At 51.7% G+C, this 16538-nt stretch overlaps 1 protein-coding gene across 2 annotated transcripts in view; it reads left to right on the forward strand.

The window, feature by feature from the left end:
• Nucleotides 1-16538, forward strand: part of Pxb (putative Hedgehog signaling attenuator pxb) — a 222406-nt gene that overhangs the window by 190791 nt on the left and 15077 nt on the right. For both annotated transcript variants that reach the window (XM_076378506.1, XM_076378507.1), the window contains one exon: nucleotides 207-319. In XM_076378506.1, coding sequence (XP_076234621.1) covers nucleotides 207-319 — 113 coding nt within the window. The remainder of the gene's footprint in view (nucleotides 1-206; nucleotides 320-16538) is intronic.

A 16538-nucleotide genomic window follows, 5' to 3' on the forward strand; every position in this document is an offset into this window, starting at 1 on the left:
AATTAATCTTCGGGGTCGGTGCACGGTTCGCACGTGCCAATGGAACGCTTACTTTGTTGCGTTCATTTGTATTCATCGAACACTTGCTGCTATCCGCCCCCGTGAATGACTCCTCGAAGGCGTTCGAATCGATTTGCATCGTGAACGTCTGAGAGCATTTAAATCGTTGCGGAGCATTATCTAACGAGCGTTCCTTTTCTTTGCAGATGATCGATGCTTCGTACCACACGAATCCATCGCTCCAGAGCACCGCCCTCATCATCACCTGCGCGGTGGTGCTCCTCCTGATGGCAGCGATCGTGTCCGTCGTCTTCTGGAAGTAAGTAGAATTTCGTTTCTCGTTTTCGCGACAGAAACAGTAGAATCGGTTGACGTATGACGGGATAGGAATAGGTAGACGCGAGTTGAACTGTTTCTCAGGGTCACCGAGATGCCAGCGCGTCCCCTCAGGCCATAAAGACAGAGTTTCATTCCGCCTGGACACCGTAAGGTGTTCAGGGTTCGAGGTCTCTCGGGTTGTAACCATATTTCAAGGGTTCGAGTGGCTATCCAGCAGAGGGAGGGCCTCTGGCGAAGGGAAGGGAAGGAAAAAGGGCGAGAGGACGGTGGTCCCGTCATTGCCATTCTAGTGGCCACTAAATTAGCCAAAAATAGGCCATTCCGCTTTGGCCTTGTAGCGTGCTACTGACACCGTGGCTTCTTTTACGAGCTACTACGTTGCCCCGGGCACTTCGTCATTTGTTCTCTTTGTCTTAGAAAGTCTGTAACGTATCACCTCGGTGGGTGCTAGAAGATAGATGGGAGCTAAGGATTGCGGACTGAGACAGGAAGCAGAGGTCATTATCATTCCAGCGAGCGGTAAATTAGCCTAGAACAGGTCGCTGCGGAAGTTGTTGTGCTCTGCTTCGATGCCTAGTCGCTAACAATAATTTTAAACGTTCGCCATGATATTCGAGGCTACCCACATCCCAGAGGACCACTCTTCCACCCAGCTTGCTTAATGAAACCCGATTGCTTTGTCAGAAAACACCTTTGTACCGCATCAAAGCAGACAAAGTGACTTTCGTTTCGCCTCGTACTCCGCGCATTCGAGTGCGCGCCGCTCTCAAATGGCCCAAACAGACTTTAGCGACTCCTCGTTTCTCTCTATACTCTGACTACTCGAAATGGGGGTCAAGAACGTTTGAGAAACTCGTGCAAAACGCGATCTCGAGGCATTCCTCTATCGCCACGGGAACGCCGAGGCGAACAAAGGCGCGGGCTCGTTCGGTGGCTCCTAAATTAGCCAAAAATAGGCCATCGAAGAAGTGGGCGGACGTCGTGGCGCTGTTACGCGCCGGCAGCGACACGCCGCCACATGCTGATAATCTCCGACACGGTGGCTGCGCCGGCCTCTTTTTCTCTCTTTCTCGTTCCTGTCCGCGTAAGCAACTCGGCCGTGGATCCGCGCGAAATCGAGCCCCGCGCCGACAAGAAATATGCATCCACTGCGCGCGCTACGTGGCCCGAAGATTTACGCGGGCCCGCGCGTTCGCTGCATTCGGACATTGTCTCTGGCTGCTTTATGCGCAACGTCGCAATAAAAAATGAAATACAATGGAGGAAAGAAACGTTCCTCGGCATGGGCGTACCCGTGTCTCTCTTTTCTCCCTGTCAAATAGCAAAATAACTTTCGCACCGAGAATAATTCCCGTTCGGGGCTCGAGTTTCTCCAGGAAGCCCGCTCGATCGAATCCCCCTTGAATATTTCCAAGCCTGGAGGCGAACACGAGGGGACGGAGAAACTATCCAGCAGACATTTAGCGAAAGTAAAAAAGGTCGTCGATCGTGGCACTGTTTGCCGTCTGACCAGAGGCAGCGACAAGTAATTCCGCGTGCACAGTGGGGGCTGCTGGCGAAAAGAGGCGACGAACAGTGATGGCCACGATCGATGAACTCTGGCCGCGGGATCGGCACCGGGCCAAGACGATTTTGGATCGTACAGAGGCCCGCATTCACCGTCCACCAGCATGCTCGTAATTTTATCGGGACAAACCTCTCGAAGGTCCACTCGTCGCGACAACGCCGACCCTGTCTGGCCCCCTTTTCGCGCGGTTATCGTAATAGCTGGTCATTATCGTCGCTGCTTGTAATATCTCGAGCGTTGCTAGTTCTTGCACCGACCACTCGCGTCTTCCTCAGGGAATCGAAGAGCCTTGCCAAGCGGGACCATAATGGATTCGAGAACATCGCGAAGTATTATTCTGCGAGAGCAAACAAGAGAACTTGCTTTTATTCTTCCTTCATCGACAGCGTTCCCTTGCTCGATCAAGCGAACGCTCGCGAGAATAATTCGTTTCCACGGGAAAACTTCGAGGACGCGGTTGTACAAACAGAGTCTCCGTTGTACTCCGTTTTTTCGTTTTACCGTAATAGCTGGCCATTATCGTGGCCCACAAGCGTCGTATCTCGAGTGTTACCACGTCCCGCCGAGTTCTCAGACTTTGTGGGTGGTATCTTTCTCCGCGTTCTTCTGTCGACCTTCGAGTTCGTAACGTGATGGTAAACGCCGCGTCCTCTTCCTCCATCTCAAGACCCTCGATGGCGCGAGAACATGCGTATATTTCCACCTAACGGGTGTTTCGAAAGTGATTGGCATATGGAAAACAGGTACCTTAGCGTAAAGGGACTTTAACCTGTATTTTACTCAGGACCGCCTACTGTCAAAAAAAAATCAGAATTACTTCTCAACGCAGTAGGTCAGCATTTCCTGCGATAGAGGCACCTTTAATCACGACCTCGGACACCCCTTGGCAGCGCACACGCGAGCTGAGCGCGACGACGGTCGTTCGTGTCCCGAGCAAACGCGGAGAACCGACACGGCCTCGCGTAGTTTGTATGCTAATCAGAACCATGTTCTCCCATCGCGTCCTCTCGTCCTCCTTTCTCCTCCGCAATACAACCTTTCTCTCTCTCTCTTTCTCTCCGCCGTTTTCTCCCAATACAACCGCGCTCTTTCTCCCTGTGCCGATGCCATTTCCTGCTCGAAGCTCGATGCGCCGTCGTCGCAGCCGTTCCAGGCAATTCGCGATAATTCGACGGCGTTGTTCGAAACGGCCACGCGAACGGGGCGCAGAGAATCTTCCTTATCCCCCGCCCTCGCGGAATTTCCGAGAGCGTAATCGAGCCGCGCGACAAATTGTAAGTGGATGTAACGCGTCGCTATCGTCCAGCTTGCCTTGTACTGCTTTCGCCGTTACCGCGGTGCCGTGTACCTCGTAGCGAATAAACGACCGCGAGTCAGAATTATTTATGGCTGTGGTGGCCCATTCAGAGTGGCTCTGTGAAAGTTTAACGTTGATAAATTGGTATTTAGCGGTGATAAGGAGATAAGATGGAGGGAGCGTGGAGGAGGAATGATGGAGAGACTTTGTGTCGTTGAAGGCTGATTAGTCTGGCTAGTGATAGTAGAATGGTTTACTTGGGTGAAGTAAAGTAGGGCGTAGAGAGGCACAGTGGAAAGGCACGCTGATTGTCAGACAGCAGAATAACGAATCGAGATTCCTGTTCTATTATAAAACAGACGTATAGTTTCCTGCAAGTATGCTTGGGTTCTTGCTTCGTTTTAGGCGAGTAGAGACTAGGAACTAGTGAGGCACTAGGGAAAGACTGGGAGGCAGAGTCTAGGATGGTATCAAGCACAACAGAAGATAGAACCGCGGTCCGACCACCCTGGAGAATTCCTCTTTCCCTCCTTTACTTTTTCCTCGTCCAAACAGACAGAGCTAACTTTAAACTCCAAAAGAAATGCGTCCGTCGAACGGTATCTTCCTCCCGCGGCGGCCGAAAAGTGGTGGAAACGCGAAGGAGAGAATAAAGGCAGAATAGAGATCCCATAGCCTTTATTTAAGCGCCCCGGACGCTGCAAGCTCTCCAGCAATTTCTCCTCGCCTAATCTAACCTATATTTTTCTCCGTTTCACCTGGAACTCGGCCATCGGCGATCTTCTCGCTCATCTACCCAGCAACCACTCTTCAGTAGTCGAAACTGCGTCTAGACAGCGGCGTTCCCGCTATACCCATTCCAGGCAATGCAACCAAAGCACCGAATGGAGGAGAATTTCGCGAGATCACGTAAGAGATTCGCGTAGCCTCTCGCTGGTGGATAAAAATAGTGGCTGGGGCAATATCGACGACATTAAAAGCTGATCCGACACTTTGCGCCGAACCAAATTGAATTCCCCCGGATATAACGTCGCGTTCCGCTTAGCCCGTTACGATAGCTTTCTCTGTCAGGAGTTTCCACTGAATCCATCGATCGAGCCCGATTGATGCTCCGAAAGCATGAATGTGAGAGATCCCAGAAATAAGGAATTGTTCCCCACTTTTATCTACGGGCGCATAGATCGCGGGACCATTATGCTCTCGCTCGTACTTGCTCTCTCCTTTTATGCTCGTGCGGATCCAGGATTTTAGGCCGCGATATCGGGGCTAGGTTTTATATCGGCAGTCTGGCCCGCTCTCTAGGCTGCTCTTTGTGACGCTCACTTCTGCCCGACGAAATGAAAGTTTTAGGGGAAGCGTCGCTTATCGACGGTAATGGAGAAGAAATGGAATGTAAGGAGGTCATTGGTGGGTAGGGGCGAAGGTTTTTCGATGGAGCACGATGGGTTTCCGCGTGGCGAGGCTCGTGCAGCAGGGCTGTTGTTAATCCAAATGTTCGATTCCTTGGGCAGAAATTGCGCACGGCAATAACGATAAACGTCAGTGGGATATTCCGAGGAATTGCCGCGGCGAGAGAAAATAAAAGGAACGAAAGGAAGAATGGAAAAAAGAAGGACAAGGCTCTTGGGGAATGCTCCGTTCGACGATATTTTCCAGTTGCGAGAGAAGTAAGGCGGGAGGGGCTCGGGGATAGCATTACTTACGTACCACTTGCCGCGGCACAGATTCGAGACGATGTAAACGGGAAACAGGGAATTGCGAGAGGGAGGAAGTGAACGGGCCACTCGCCGCCGCCAGTCCGTTTCCTCTTCCTTTCTTCCCCTCTGTGTTTCGCTCCACCTTTCTGGCCCCGTACTTTGTCTCCGTAAGCCACATTCGGGTCACAGGCGCAACGGGGATGCTTTAACGATCTGCATTGCATGAGCACTTCGCTTTCACTCCCCTCCTCCAGGCCCTCTCGAAACCTTTTCCCGCTTCTCGTCTTCGCGCTCGCCGTGTCGCGCCCACCCACAACCCCTCGACGTTGTCACAGTTTCGGGGCTTGGGCGCGACTGCTGACGAACAGAGCCCAGTTATTTCGCATGGCAAACAAGCGGTTACAGAGTCCCTTTCTGTCTTTCGCTTCCGTTGCTGCGTCTCTATTCCGCGGAAATCCGATTACCAACCCTCGTTGACCGTCCCTCGAAATCTTCTCGCGAGCCGCTTGCCCTCGAAATTAGTGCCAACTCGAGAACGAGGATCGCTTTCTCCCTGAAACTAATTTCTCCGCGATATTACTGGGAAAAAGGTTAGTGTACCGTAAAAGTAGCATACAAAATCATAGCGGGGCTTAATTGCCTCCCTCCCTTCCCTTCGCTGCGCCCTCAATCCCTCAACACCCATCAGAGCACGGAGAAATGCATCGAGCTTATTACTCCCTGCTTTCGAATGCGCAGGCACTCTGTGATAGTTCATTTCCAACAGCTTTCACCCTCGAAACCCTTCTACTCGAACTCCCTCTAGCTCAGCCTAGATCTTGAAGCCTTCGTTTTCCAAGATTCTCAGAACGACTTGGGTTACTGGGACGAAGGGTGTCGCGAGCTGTGATAAAAAAATCTATTCGCCCCGAGAAACGCTCGGGAGTTAGAAGCCAGCGGGCGAGGGGGCACACACGCCACACAATAGCTAGCAATTATGTAGAGTGGCCGCCGTCTGGCTTGGTATACTCGGCCGCTGCACTCGTCTTCGTCGACGGTCGTCTTGACCGACGATGGCGTCGTTGCAGTCATTGCTTGTTAACGCTCCGCCTCGGGTACCTTGGAAATCTACCGTCGTTCCCCCGTCCTTCGCCTCCTTCTCAACCGCTTCTGTTCCGCAGCTAAGGCATTGGTAGCGAGTGCACGTGCAAGAAAATCGCGGGATGCACTTACGGATATTACCAAGCTCGCAGCCGGTGTAAGAAACAGGGCTGGCGTCACGGAAGCGGTTGTTAGAAGACCTCGAACGCTGGGAATTAAATCTTTTGCTTGTACGTGCGCGCCTGAGACGTGAATCGCGACGCTTTTCCTTGATGATTCGCGACCAGTCTCGAATTACCGCCCGACGAAGGCAGAGTTGGCGAAGACACCTGTTTAAGGCTCTTTCATTATTCTTCATTTTCGTCTTATTTTAATGATTCTTTAAATATTCTCTTACCTGCACTTCAGTACCTTAGGGAAGATACGTGTCCACTCTAGGATAAAGCTATTGCTCTCGAGAGTACATGCTCTTAGGCATTAATGTACAGGTATTGGGATATGGTCAACTTTTAAAACGTTTACCTACGTCATCTGAAATCTGAAAGTACTTTCGGGAGCAATTCACGATAATTCTATTCTCAAATGGAACGTACCCCACATACCCAACTGCGTTCAAACGAATCGCATGTGCTCGATTCCCATTCAAGCGACGTCCACCACTGACGTCGCGAAATTAAAACCCGAGAAGTGTCGAGGGGGTGGAAGCGATTCACTCACGGCAGGGTCGTTCCGCGATCATCCTGGGTCGAGGGTTGTCGTCCTCGAAGTGACCGGAAAGCGTGAGCCTCACTCGTCAGGTAGAACGACGGGCTCGTAATTAAGGGAAGACAAAAATCCTCGTCGCCCTGAAAGCCCAGCCCTTTTTCCTTACGTTTACCCGGGAATTAGTTCCTGTTTTCGATTGCACTTGAAACTCTATCCTCTGGAGCCGCCTGATTCAATCGTTCCTCGCCTCCAACGCGGCTTCTTTTTCACTCGCGTTTGTTTTCAAACGCGCTCCCCGAGCGGCGTGGCGCGTAATCAAGGGCCCATTGTGACCGTTCTCCGGGGCCATTAGACACCGAGGACAGTCGCGGTGGAAGTGCATACGTGCAGTCGCACCTCGCGCGTCCATCACGGAACAATTTCGACCAGGGGTTCGTCGAGTCGCTGGCTCCCGGGGGTGGGGGAGACGAGGCACGGAGACCAGTGAATCATGCTCGTTGTTTCTGTATACGCAACGGCAGATACCGAGAGGGGAAGCGGTAGTCTATGGGTAATTTAACCCGTGGCAGCCTTGAATGGGTTATAATTGGTGATGACAGGCCGTCAGGAGAGGCAGCATTCAACGCGACGAGAGTGTCGCTCTCGAGGATAGTTGCTCTGGGTCTGAGTCGTCCCAGACGTCGCAGACACCCGCCAGATTTCTCTCAACGTGTTGGTGACGTCGATTCAGCCGGCTGTCGCGGAAAGTTGCGATCCCTGAATGGCTTGTCAGTCGCTAGACGCCCTCGCGATGTAAATTGTCTTCGCGACTCCTTTCTCGCGCCTCGACCCTCGACCTTTGTTTAGGCTCAGCGTTGCAGGAAGTTTGCTCGGGAAGCATCCGCTCGGCGAACACCGATCGATCCGCATTACGGACCCTCCTCAATTTCTGCTACGCAACAGTGCTTCGGTTCAATTAGGCTGCGTCGGTCTAATTCTCGCATAGCTCGTCTAGGCTAGCCACGCACGTCGGTATCCTGTTCCAGAAATGATGCACCATGCACCTTACGATAGCTGTTCGCGATGCGCCTCGCATTCCTCGTTTCCTCCGCAACCGTACCTCTAACCTGCTGTCGGATGCTTCTCCACCGTGGTTCCGCGCGCAGACATAATTCCATTCTCGCTGTGATACGTCGGTGAATAGGATGTAGAGCAGCCAGTGTCCCTCAACCGTTCGGAAACAGGTGCGCCTGGAACTGGTGCTAGTGGAAAATTGAGTTTATTCCCGAGAGAACTTCGCGGCTAGTTGATTTGCCAATAATTGAATCGATCGACTCAATTAGTTTTCCTTTTGAACGCGTGGAAAACCAAGCACCGGGACCTAATAAACTTTCCAGGAACAAGTAATCAATCTCCTCCTCCCCATGCTTGAAAATAATACTAATTGAATCGGAAAGAAAAACAAGCTGGTCCAGAATCCTCCAGTTTTCTCGTGACAGATCAAACTGAGAATCCCTGTAGCTTATACCAGACCCGAACCATCGTTCTAATCCCATTCCATTGCAGGTTCACGGACGAGGGACATTACCCTAACTGACTATAATTACGTCATCGTCATTGTCTCCTCGCATGCATCCCCCATGAATGGTACAAAGGCAGCCCTCGCCACCTGCAGCCCCGCTGCCCCTTCGCTTTTCGACTCTGGCGGCCCTTGACGCGTCTGGCTCATTTGCGGAGGCCAGCGACTGCTTGCACGCGCATAAACGCTCGGCCGCGCACAGATTTTCCACGCTGCGCCCGCTCAGTCCGCCTCTTCTCGTCGAAATTGTCGTCTCGTCTCGCTCGCGCTCGTTTGTCTCGCGCACCTGCGACTCTCGCGGGCCCGTTAGACATCGTCCATTCACTGGAGCTGTGTACGCCCGTCTCGTTACGTTTTCATTCGTGTACTCGACGGTTTCGCGAGGCAGCGGTCGTTCACCCCGTCGGCTTTTTTCGCGCCGCTCTCGTGGTCTTGTAATTGGGGAAAGAAAATTGTCGACGGCCAAGCGAAAAAACCTCGAGAGCCGACGACGAGCCGCCTCCCGCGAGAAAGTTGTCGCGCGACCTATATACTGGGGACAAATAAAAACACGGACGAGACGCTCGAAATTACTGTCCCGCTGGTTATGTCGGTCTCGTACTCCCCGATGAAGGATGTGACACGGTTGTAAATGAGACACAGTCGATTCGTTCTGCGGTTTATTCGTGCTTTCGATTTTCCTCAAAATAGTCGCACAGTAAGCGAATAGTTGACATTAATAGAACAATTGACTGTTGCAAAAGAGATTTTGTTTAGAGAAATTTTCATGTGATTCGAAATATCGAGGGTTAAGAAGACACTGAGGTTCCCTGGTTCATTAATAAGACATACAACCGTAAAGTAGAATATCCCAGTATCTGATCCGCCCTGACAGTCGTACCCCCTTCTACTCTCGTTCTCAATCCTCCGATACCACGTACCTGCGTTCGAAATATTCTAAAGCTAGTCACCGAATCCCAGCGGCATCGATACACCTGAATTTGCGTACCTAACACCCAGCGTTCACCGAAATTCTATCACCGCAAGCGAATTCAGAACCTAGTACCACCGCGACAACAAGGCGATTACAATCACTCGTTCCTATCCCTGCTGTGTAGCGAAATAATTAACACCACGGTGTTGGAATGCGCGCCAAACGTCAGCAAACGCGAAGATGCATTCGGATTCGTCCGCCTCGATCAGCCTAGAGCATCCATATTCATAAATGGCGACCAGGGATACCTGCGTTTGCATCGTGGCCGCGGAGACGGCGAACGTGTCGGTGCACCTGCAAGTCGATGGCATTCGTCTGTATGCATATCTGGCTGGGAGTGCATACTCGGCCCGTGTTCTCGGTTTAATACACCGACGGCGTGCGTTGAAGCGGGCTCGTGTGCGTACATCGGCGTCGATTAGTCGTCGCACGGAAACCGCGCGCGGACGCAGGGCTAATGCGACGTTACGCCAGTTATGCTATGTCGAGTATGCGAACCACACTCGAGGGAACGACGCGACCGTGAGGAGGACCAGAGAGCGGATCTTCGTGGACCGCAGCCTCCTGCGGACAAGGGCCGCTGCATATCGGCCCTCCCTTCGCCCAGCAATTGCATTTCGCGAATTATTGGCGTATCGCCGGCAATTTCGCCTCTGTTCTCTGCGGCCCGCGGCGGTTTCATGGCCGATCAGACGTCTGCCGACGCACTGTCTTCCGGGAGCGTCGAATTCCTTCGGTTATCGACTGCGCCATGACCCTTTGCGCGAATGGACGCAGAGGATTGCTTTAGCTGGGCTTCCTGGAACTTGCGGTGGTACAGTTTACTTCAATTATCTATTTAGGAAGATCTTCGGCAAGATACGGGCGAAATTAATATTCGTCACATTGGCTGGGAATAAAATTCCATCACGTGCACAATTATTATGGTTCATTGGCGAAGATCGTCGGAAATAGTCTTGTCGCGAGTCGATCAAAGTGTTGAAAGCCATGGCTCGTCTTTTGTGCGCCATGGGATGAGAGTTTTTCCGATGAAGAACACAGAGCGTTGCAGGGCGCAAAAAAGAGAAGCTCGAGGAACGATGGAGCGGCGAGAAAGGGCGGGAAGAAGAGAAAAAAATAGCAAAGTCGAGGGCGGAGAGTTGGCGGAGTTTCATAAACAGAATTATGCTAACTACTCGTGGCACCGAGGCGAGATAGGAAGGAAAATCGAATTCTGACTCGGTTGAACCTTCTCGAGGAGACTCGCTGGTTCTGGTTAATGCACTGCTCTCTGTCTTTCATCGCCGCGACCCTTGCGCTGTTTATTCGGTTTCACAGTATCTCGGAAAAACGAGGGATCGCGTGGAGTAGATGCGACGCGATCATCGCGCGCCAAGAAATGTATTTCTCCGCCCTAACAATTTTACTCATCCCCTAAAACGCCCGACGTACCATCGCAGAGGCACCATCGAATCTGTCGAGGAAATTCATTGGAAGAATGCAAGGTCCTCGAAAATGGGGTGCTACGACGGCTCGCGAGGAACTCGTTTTCCTCTAAAAGCGACGATTCACGAGGAAAATCGCAAAGATAAAAACTCTCAGGACGAGTCGAGGGCTGCAACGATGTCGGCCGACGCTCGCGAGCCTCTTAATCTCTTCCTCGCTTAATTATTCCCTCACGTAGCAATAATGAGAAGCCGGAGCAGCGCACCTGACCTCGTTTCGAAGGAGATCGTCATTCGGGGAAGCACAGTGCCTCGAAGGGCGGCTGAGTGACAAAGAGGGAGGATCATTTAGAGGTGATTTACCTCTCTCGTTGGGCGTCTAACACCCCCGCGTTACGGTCTATTTAGTAATCTGAAGAAATATAAGCGGCTGTGACGACGTCGAGGGCCAGGGACAGCTGGCACGGTCCTCCACGACGGCTGTGTTAGTTGAATTCATTTAACGAATTTACGTGCAGGATAAAGAGCAAAGGGTAACTCTGTCTGGGTGGCATGCCCTCCGAGAATTTCCACTTCAACGACAGCGACCCTCAGACTCTGTTGAATCCGAGCGAGGAACGTTGGAGAGCTCGAAGTAGATTTACACTGTGCGTGGTCGGACAAGGCTGGCTAAAAATTCTAATTAAGCCTGGAGCCCGATAAAGCGGGCCGATACTGTCTTGAATTACGCCAGAGGGGCGGCGAGGAGTTTGGAAAGTGCGAAAATTAAATTTCTCCGCGGCGGGAAATAATCCCTGCGTAGGAAATTGGTTGGTCGATCCTGGATCCTCACCCCTCTCGCGATCTTGCGATACGCGCGCGGGCTCTGCTGCGAAGAGGAACGGCACGAAGGGTCTGCTCGGCCATCCCCCTCGCGAAATAAAATAAAACGGATATTAAAACTGGCGAGAGCTAATTTCCTCGTCTTCCCTGGCATAATACCTGCTCCTCCAGCCGCCTCGGCTTTCCTCGTCCTTTTCTCCTGATTTTTCTCCCCCTCTCTGTGCGCGGCCCGCGAAGCCATCCATCGAACGGACGCCTTCTGAATATTCAGGGGGGCGACATGGCACGAGAGGAAGCGTGATCGAGATCGAGAGGCGAGCAAATCGAATTGGAGGCTGGAGCTTGACGAGTGACAGGTCGATGAGCGTACGCTGCAGACACGTTTAAAGTCTGCCAGGACGTCAACGTGATGCTCCTGAAATGCGAATTCCCTTCCAGCGAACCGGCGTCGACCCTTGACCCACATCCCTGCGGCCGCGGAGATTGAATCGCTCCGCTGAAAATCCATCCAAGTCCCACAGAGATATAAAAATCGCCTGGCGCTCGTCGATAGCCGATATCTGGATTTTTATTAATTTCCTCCCGGCAGAGATGCCGTCATTCGTCAGAGGCAGCGGGAACGGTAGGGCTGTGTGCAAATTGAAAAATTGAAAGGCGACTGACTAACTATCGGTGGGAAATTCCCTGCAGAGTGCATCGGAGAGTTCACGGTGGAAAATAAGTAATGCGATTTCATTCCCACGTGTGTTGGCCTGCCCTTGAAATTGCAACTATTCCAGCGAAAGCCTTCTATTTGCGAGCAAACTGGTTCTGGAAGAACGAGTCGCGTCGAAAAGACGAGGAAAGAAGGAAAAGCGAGTTTCGTGGGCGAGAGGGAAGGCCGAAAAGGAAACGGTCCACTCATCCGACCACAATCTCCGTCCGAGGCTATGGGATCCGCGTTATCCTTCGAAATCGGAGGATGATGCTCCTTCGGGACGTAAAGGGTAATCGGACACCGGAGAATGTACAACCTAGACGCAACGATATCCGATGCTACGTCCACATAATATTGGCGATGCTTTTAGCCGCGACAAACAGTGACCTCCTGCTCCTTGTTCCTCGATTATCCCCTGCGCAGAGTCCTTGCTCTCTCCCGCACTCTCCCGTTAATTTCATCCTCAGCGATCGAACTGTAGATAAATCACCGACCAGTTAAAACAGTAATTAAATAAAGGAACATGAGAAAAAGAGCAGCTGGTTAGCATCGACTCCCACGCAGCCGTTATTTCAATCAATAAAAGACTCCCCCGCATCTCTGGAACAACTGAACCCGTGTTCAACGCGCCTCCGCTTCTGAAAGTATCCCCATCACAGAGAGGCTCGAAGGATCAGTTACTCGACGGGAAGAACAATAGGAGAAATCGTTGAAGCGTGTCTTCCTGGTCAAGGGTAGCCATCCGAAGGAGCCGCTGTGGCTCTTGAACCGACATTAATGCCCTTCGTCAAAGGATCCTCTACTTCATCTACGTGGCTGTCCTCCGGTAATGCACAATGTACTCTCCGGTTGTGCCAAGTGGGGACCACTCGAGGGACATCGTACAACTCCGCAGACGTCTGACGTGACTGCACACCTTCCACGCGAATCCGGGCACCTTTGAAGCCATTACGCCGCTCGCCTCTGTCGTGTTTCGACCTCCACTCGAGCCGGAGGCTCAGTCAGACGGCTGGTTAATCAAGCTCCGTTTCACTTACTGAGCCCCTCTTCTGGCCGCCCTCTCCTCGGTATCTTCCTGTTCGACTATCAGCCAAACTCTCTCGGCCGACTTCGCTGCTCCGCATCTTCAATGGCTCTCGAACCTGCGTACCCACGGGGCCAGTATTGGATTAGTCATAGACGAGTGGGTTTCTTGCTCGCACTGGTCAGAGATTAGGTGTCCCTTTGCCGATCGAATCGTCGATAAAACGGATTAGTCGAAGGGCCAGCGGGTGGTCCTGCGCGCTGGTATCACTTCTCCAAGTAAACTCGGTTCTCCTTCGATTACTCTCTTTTATCTATCCTCCACGGGCTCGCGATCGCTCGTTAGCTGTTCGAGATGAAATTAATGCCCGAGAGATCGATCCTCTCTGCGTTTGTCGCGCGAGATTAATATCAGGGATGGTGTATTGAAATTGGCACGAGGGAGAAGGGATGAAGTTTCCAGGTCTCGATCGTAACGCCGAAGCGATAAAAGAACAATCTGCGCTTTTTCGCCCGAGGGGGGCAGGAATGCGCGCCGGCTCTGTTTATTCGGGTGGTCGCCAGCTCATTAGGTGAAGCCCAAAAAAAGCAGGATAAAGTGGGGGAGGGAAGGCGACGAGGAGCGGCTCGCCGTCGAAATTTATTCGTAAACTTTCGCAATTTAAATATCCGCGGTGTTTCAATCAAGCGGCGCCGCTGCGGCACGTGCGCCCACCTACGCGCCTGTATACACGCCCCGAGATTACTTTCCTCTCTTTAGACTTTCATCGACTCTCACCCCCGCTCTGGTTGCTCGTGTATCGATGGCCAGAGATTTTCGTGTCGGCGCGTTACGCCGTTAAATATTAAACAGCGTCGCTTGCCTCCCGAGAACTTTGAAACGGCTTTGAAACTCATATCGCCCCGCCTTTCATATTTCGTAACCCCTAATTGTGGTGGATTTACTCTTGACCTATTCATAAATTAAAAACCAGGGCATGCAACACGCTTAGGGGGCTTCTAATCGCAAGTGCTGGGATTATCTCGCTAATCGCGAAGAAAAACGAGGTTCAGGTCGTTGTACGATGTATGCTTGACCCATGAGGGGTCGTTCCTGCCTGGACGACCACAGGACGAGGGCTCGAATCGGCTCATCGCCGATAACCACCGCGTGGGAGGTCACTTGACCGGAGGCATAGGGAATGCTAAACCTTCTTGATAAGCGTGTACCGATCTACGCTCGCCCTGATAGTGGCAAAACAATATCCGTGCTTGTACAACACCAACCCAGAGAGTGGACTCGGTTTTGTGTGGTGTGGGTGGAGAACGCAGGCCACGCGCTGGTCAAGATAAATCGCCTGGATATGTGATCCTTCTGAGGTATGATCTCTGGACGAAGAAGTGATAAACATGTGGGGACTGTGGCAATATACTGTCTACGTGCAAAGTACTTTACCTTGGCACTATATAAATTCTGTAGTTGAAAAAAAATAACGTGTCCACCTTTACAGGTAGTTACCAATATCAAAAACTTTAAAAAAAGTTTAGTAAAAATCAGAAGACTCTCATTCGAATATGTAAAACACTCTCCAAGCATGTAAATCCTAAACTCCTCCGTTTCGGCTCAATTTCCTACGAAGGAAATGACATCTTTCACGAAGTAGTCGCCAAACAAATACACTACCCCGTCGATTGAAGTGGAGGTGTGGGAATGGCTGCGTATCCGCGAATACAAGGGTGGAAACGCGACGATATTACCAAGGACGGTGTTGGAGGAATAGAGAATCTCACGGGTTACGGGATGCTGAAAGAGGGGGGCTAGGCCAGGGGTAGTGCAGGGGGTGGCGGAAAGTCGTTTATCGAGTCGACAGGCCGGGTGTACCCACGCGCATTGATATGCAAAATTTGTAGTTTCGAGAAGCTTACGAGAAACTCCGGCGGCAAGTAAACTTCAAAATCCGATGCGCTTGTCGACGCGGAGCTATATACCAAGCACGGAGTCAGCTTTAACCGGTTCGTGCTTCCGGTACGGGGTTCCGCGTACGCAAAGTTGCTCGTTGCGAGCGACTCGCGAGCTAGAGCGCTTCTAATACGCTTGTAACTACTTCTCTCTTATTTTGGGAGCACGGAACACGTTTCATTCGAGGAGCAATTAGGGATACTTATTCTCTTCCAATGTATCGAGCGACTTACCGCTGCTATAGCTACGTAATCATGCTAATTTTCGAAAAGCAGCGAGGTAAGAGAAGCATTCGAGATGCTGAAAAAGTTTTCAGTAAAATTTGCTCAAAGTCTCTTCACCCAGACGTAAACTACGCCTGCAAAGGGGTCGTCGAGGGAGTCTGCAGGTGACTGGGACGGATGACACACGGCGCTTCCATGGCAGACGCGTAATGCGACGAGCAGCCGAGTCGTGAAAGCGTCTGGAGCCGAACGCCAAGACTAGGTAGCTGCACGCGTCGGATAGAGTCCAGATAGAAACAGAAGAGAAGGCAGTTAATTAGCTTGAGTTAAAAGCTCGGCTTAAATGACCTATTCAGCAGTGAGCGAAAGCGAGTTCGCCTCGCCTCGGCCGTCGTCGCTGAAGAAACGGTTGAAAAGGAGAAGGCAGATGGAGGCTGTTGCGCTCTGCAAGGTGTTCCAGTGTCGCGCTTTCGTTATGCAACGCCTCTTGCTCCATCGTCGCGACCTACACCTCCACCACCCACATCCTTGTTTGGCTTTCGATTCTTCTTTTTCCCTGGTGACGAGATCTTTCCGCGGTAAAGTCTTCTTTGGCTAGATTCGCCTCATGACTAAATGAAATCCATTAGGAGATGGAACGTCCATCTGGGGAGAGAAGGGACAGAGGCAGAAGTCGACCCTAATGAAAAATCATTACGATATCTACGGGGGAATATGGAGAGGAGAGACGAGGGATACGAAAGCCAGGCTAGAATGGGTTTGATTAGAAGCGTCCCGGAAGTTTCCATCTGTTTCCCGTGGAGGCTGTGACGCGGGTGGTGGTTGGTCGAAACCCATCAGACGCAATCCCCGCGCGCTTTCGATGCCCCGAACGGGAGAACCGACGAGAACTTGGCCCATCTTGTATAGCTCTGCGTCCCGATATTGAATCCCGTCTACTAATTGCTGCGCCGTCGTGAATTTCCATCAGCGGATCATGACTCGTGGATTGCGTGGGCCCTTGAACGCGGCTGTCGGAATCTGGAGCTAATCCAACGCTATGCAAATTCATGAGACCTAAGATTGAACGGTTTTAAATGGGGAAGCTTGCGCTGTAATTATGACTATCTATGATTATGGCTAGAACTTGCCGAGGGTTTGGCTAACACAGCTTCCGTTCGGTTTTTGAGATAGCGTTTATCGCTCGAGATCCA

The sequence above is a fragment of the Calliopsis andreniformis genome, chromosome 5 (genome assembly GCF_051401765.1).
Source record: "Calliopsis andreniformis isolate RMS-2024a chromosome 5, iyCalAndr_principal, whole genome shotgun sequence".
In the NCBI taxonomy this organism is placed as follows: Eukaryota; Metazoa; Arthropoda; class Insecta; order Hymenoptera; family Andrenidae; genus Calliopsis; species Calliopsis andreniformis.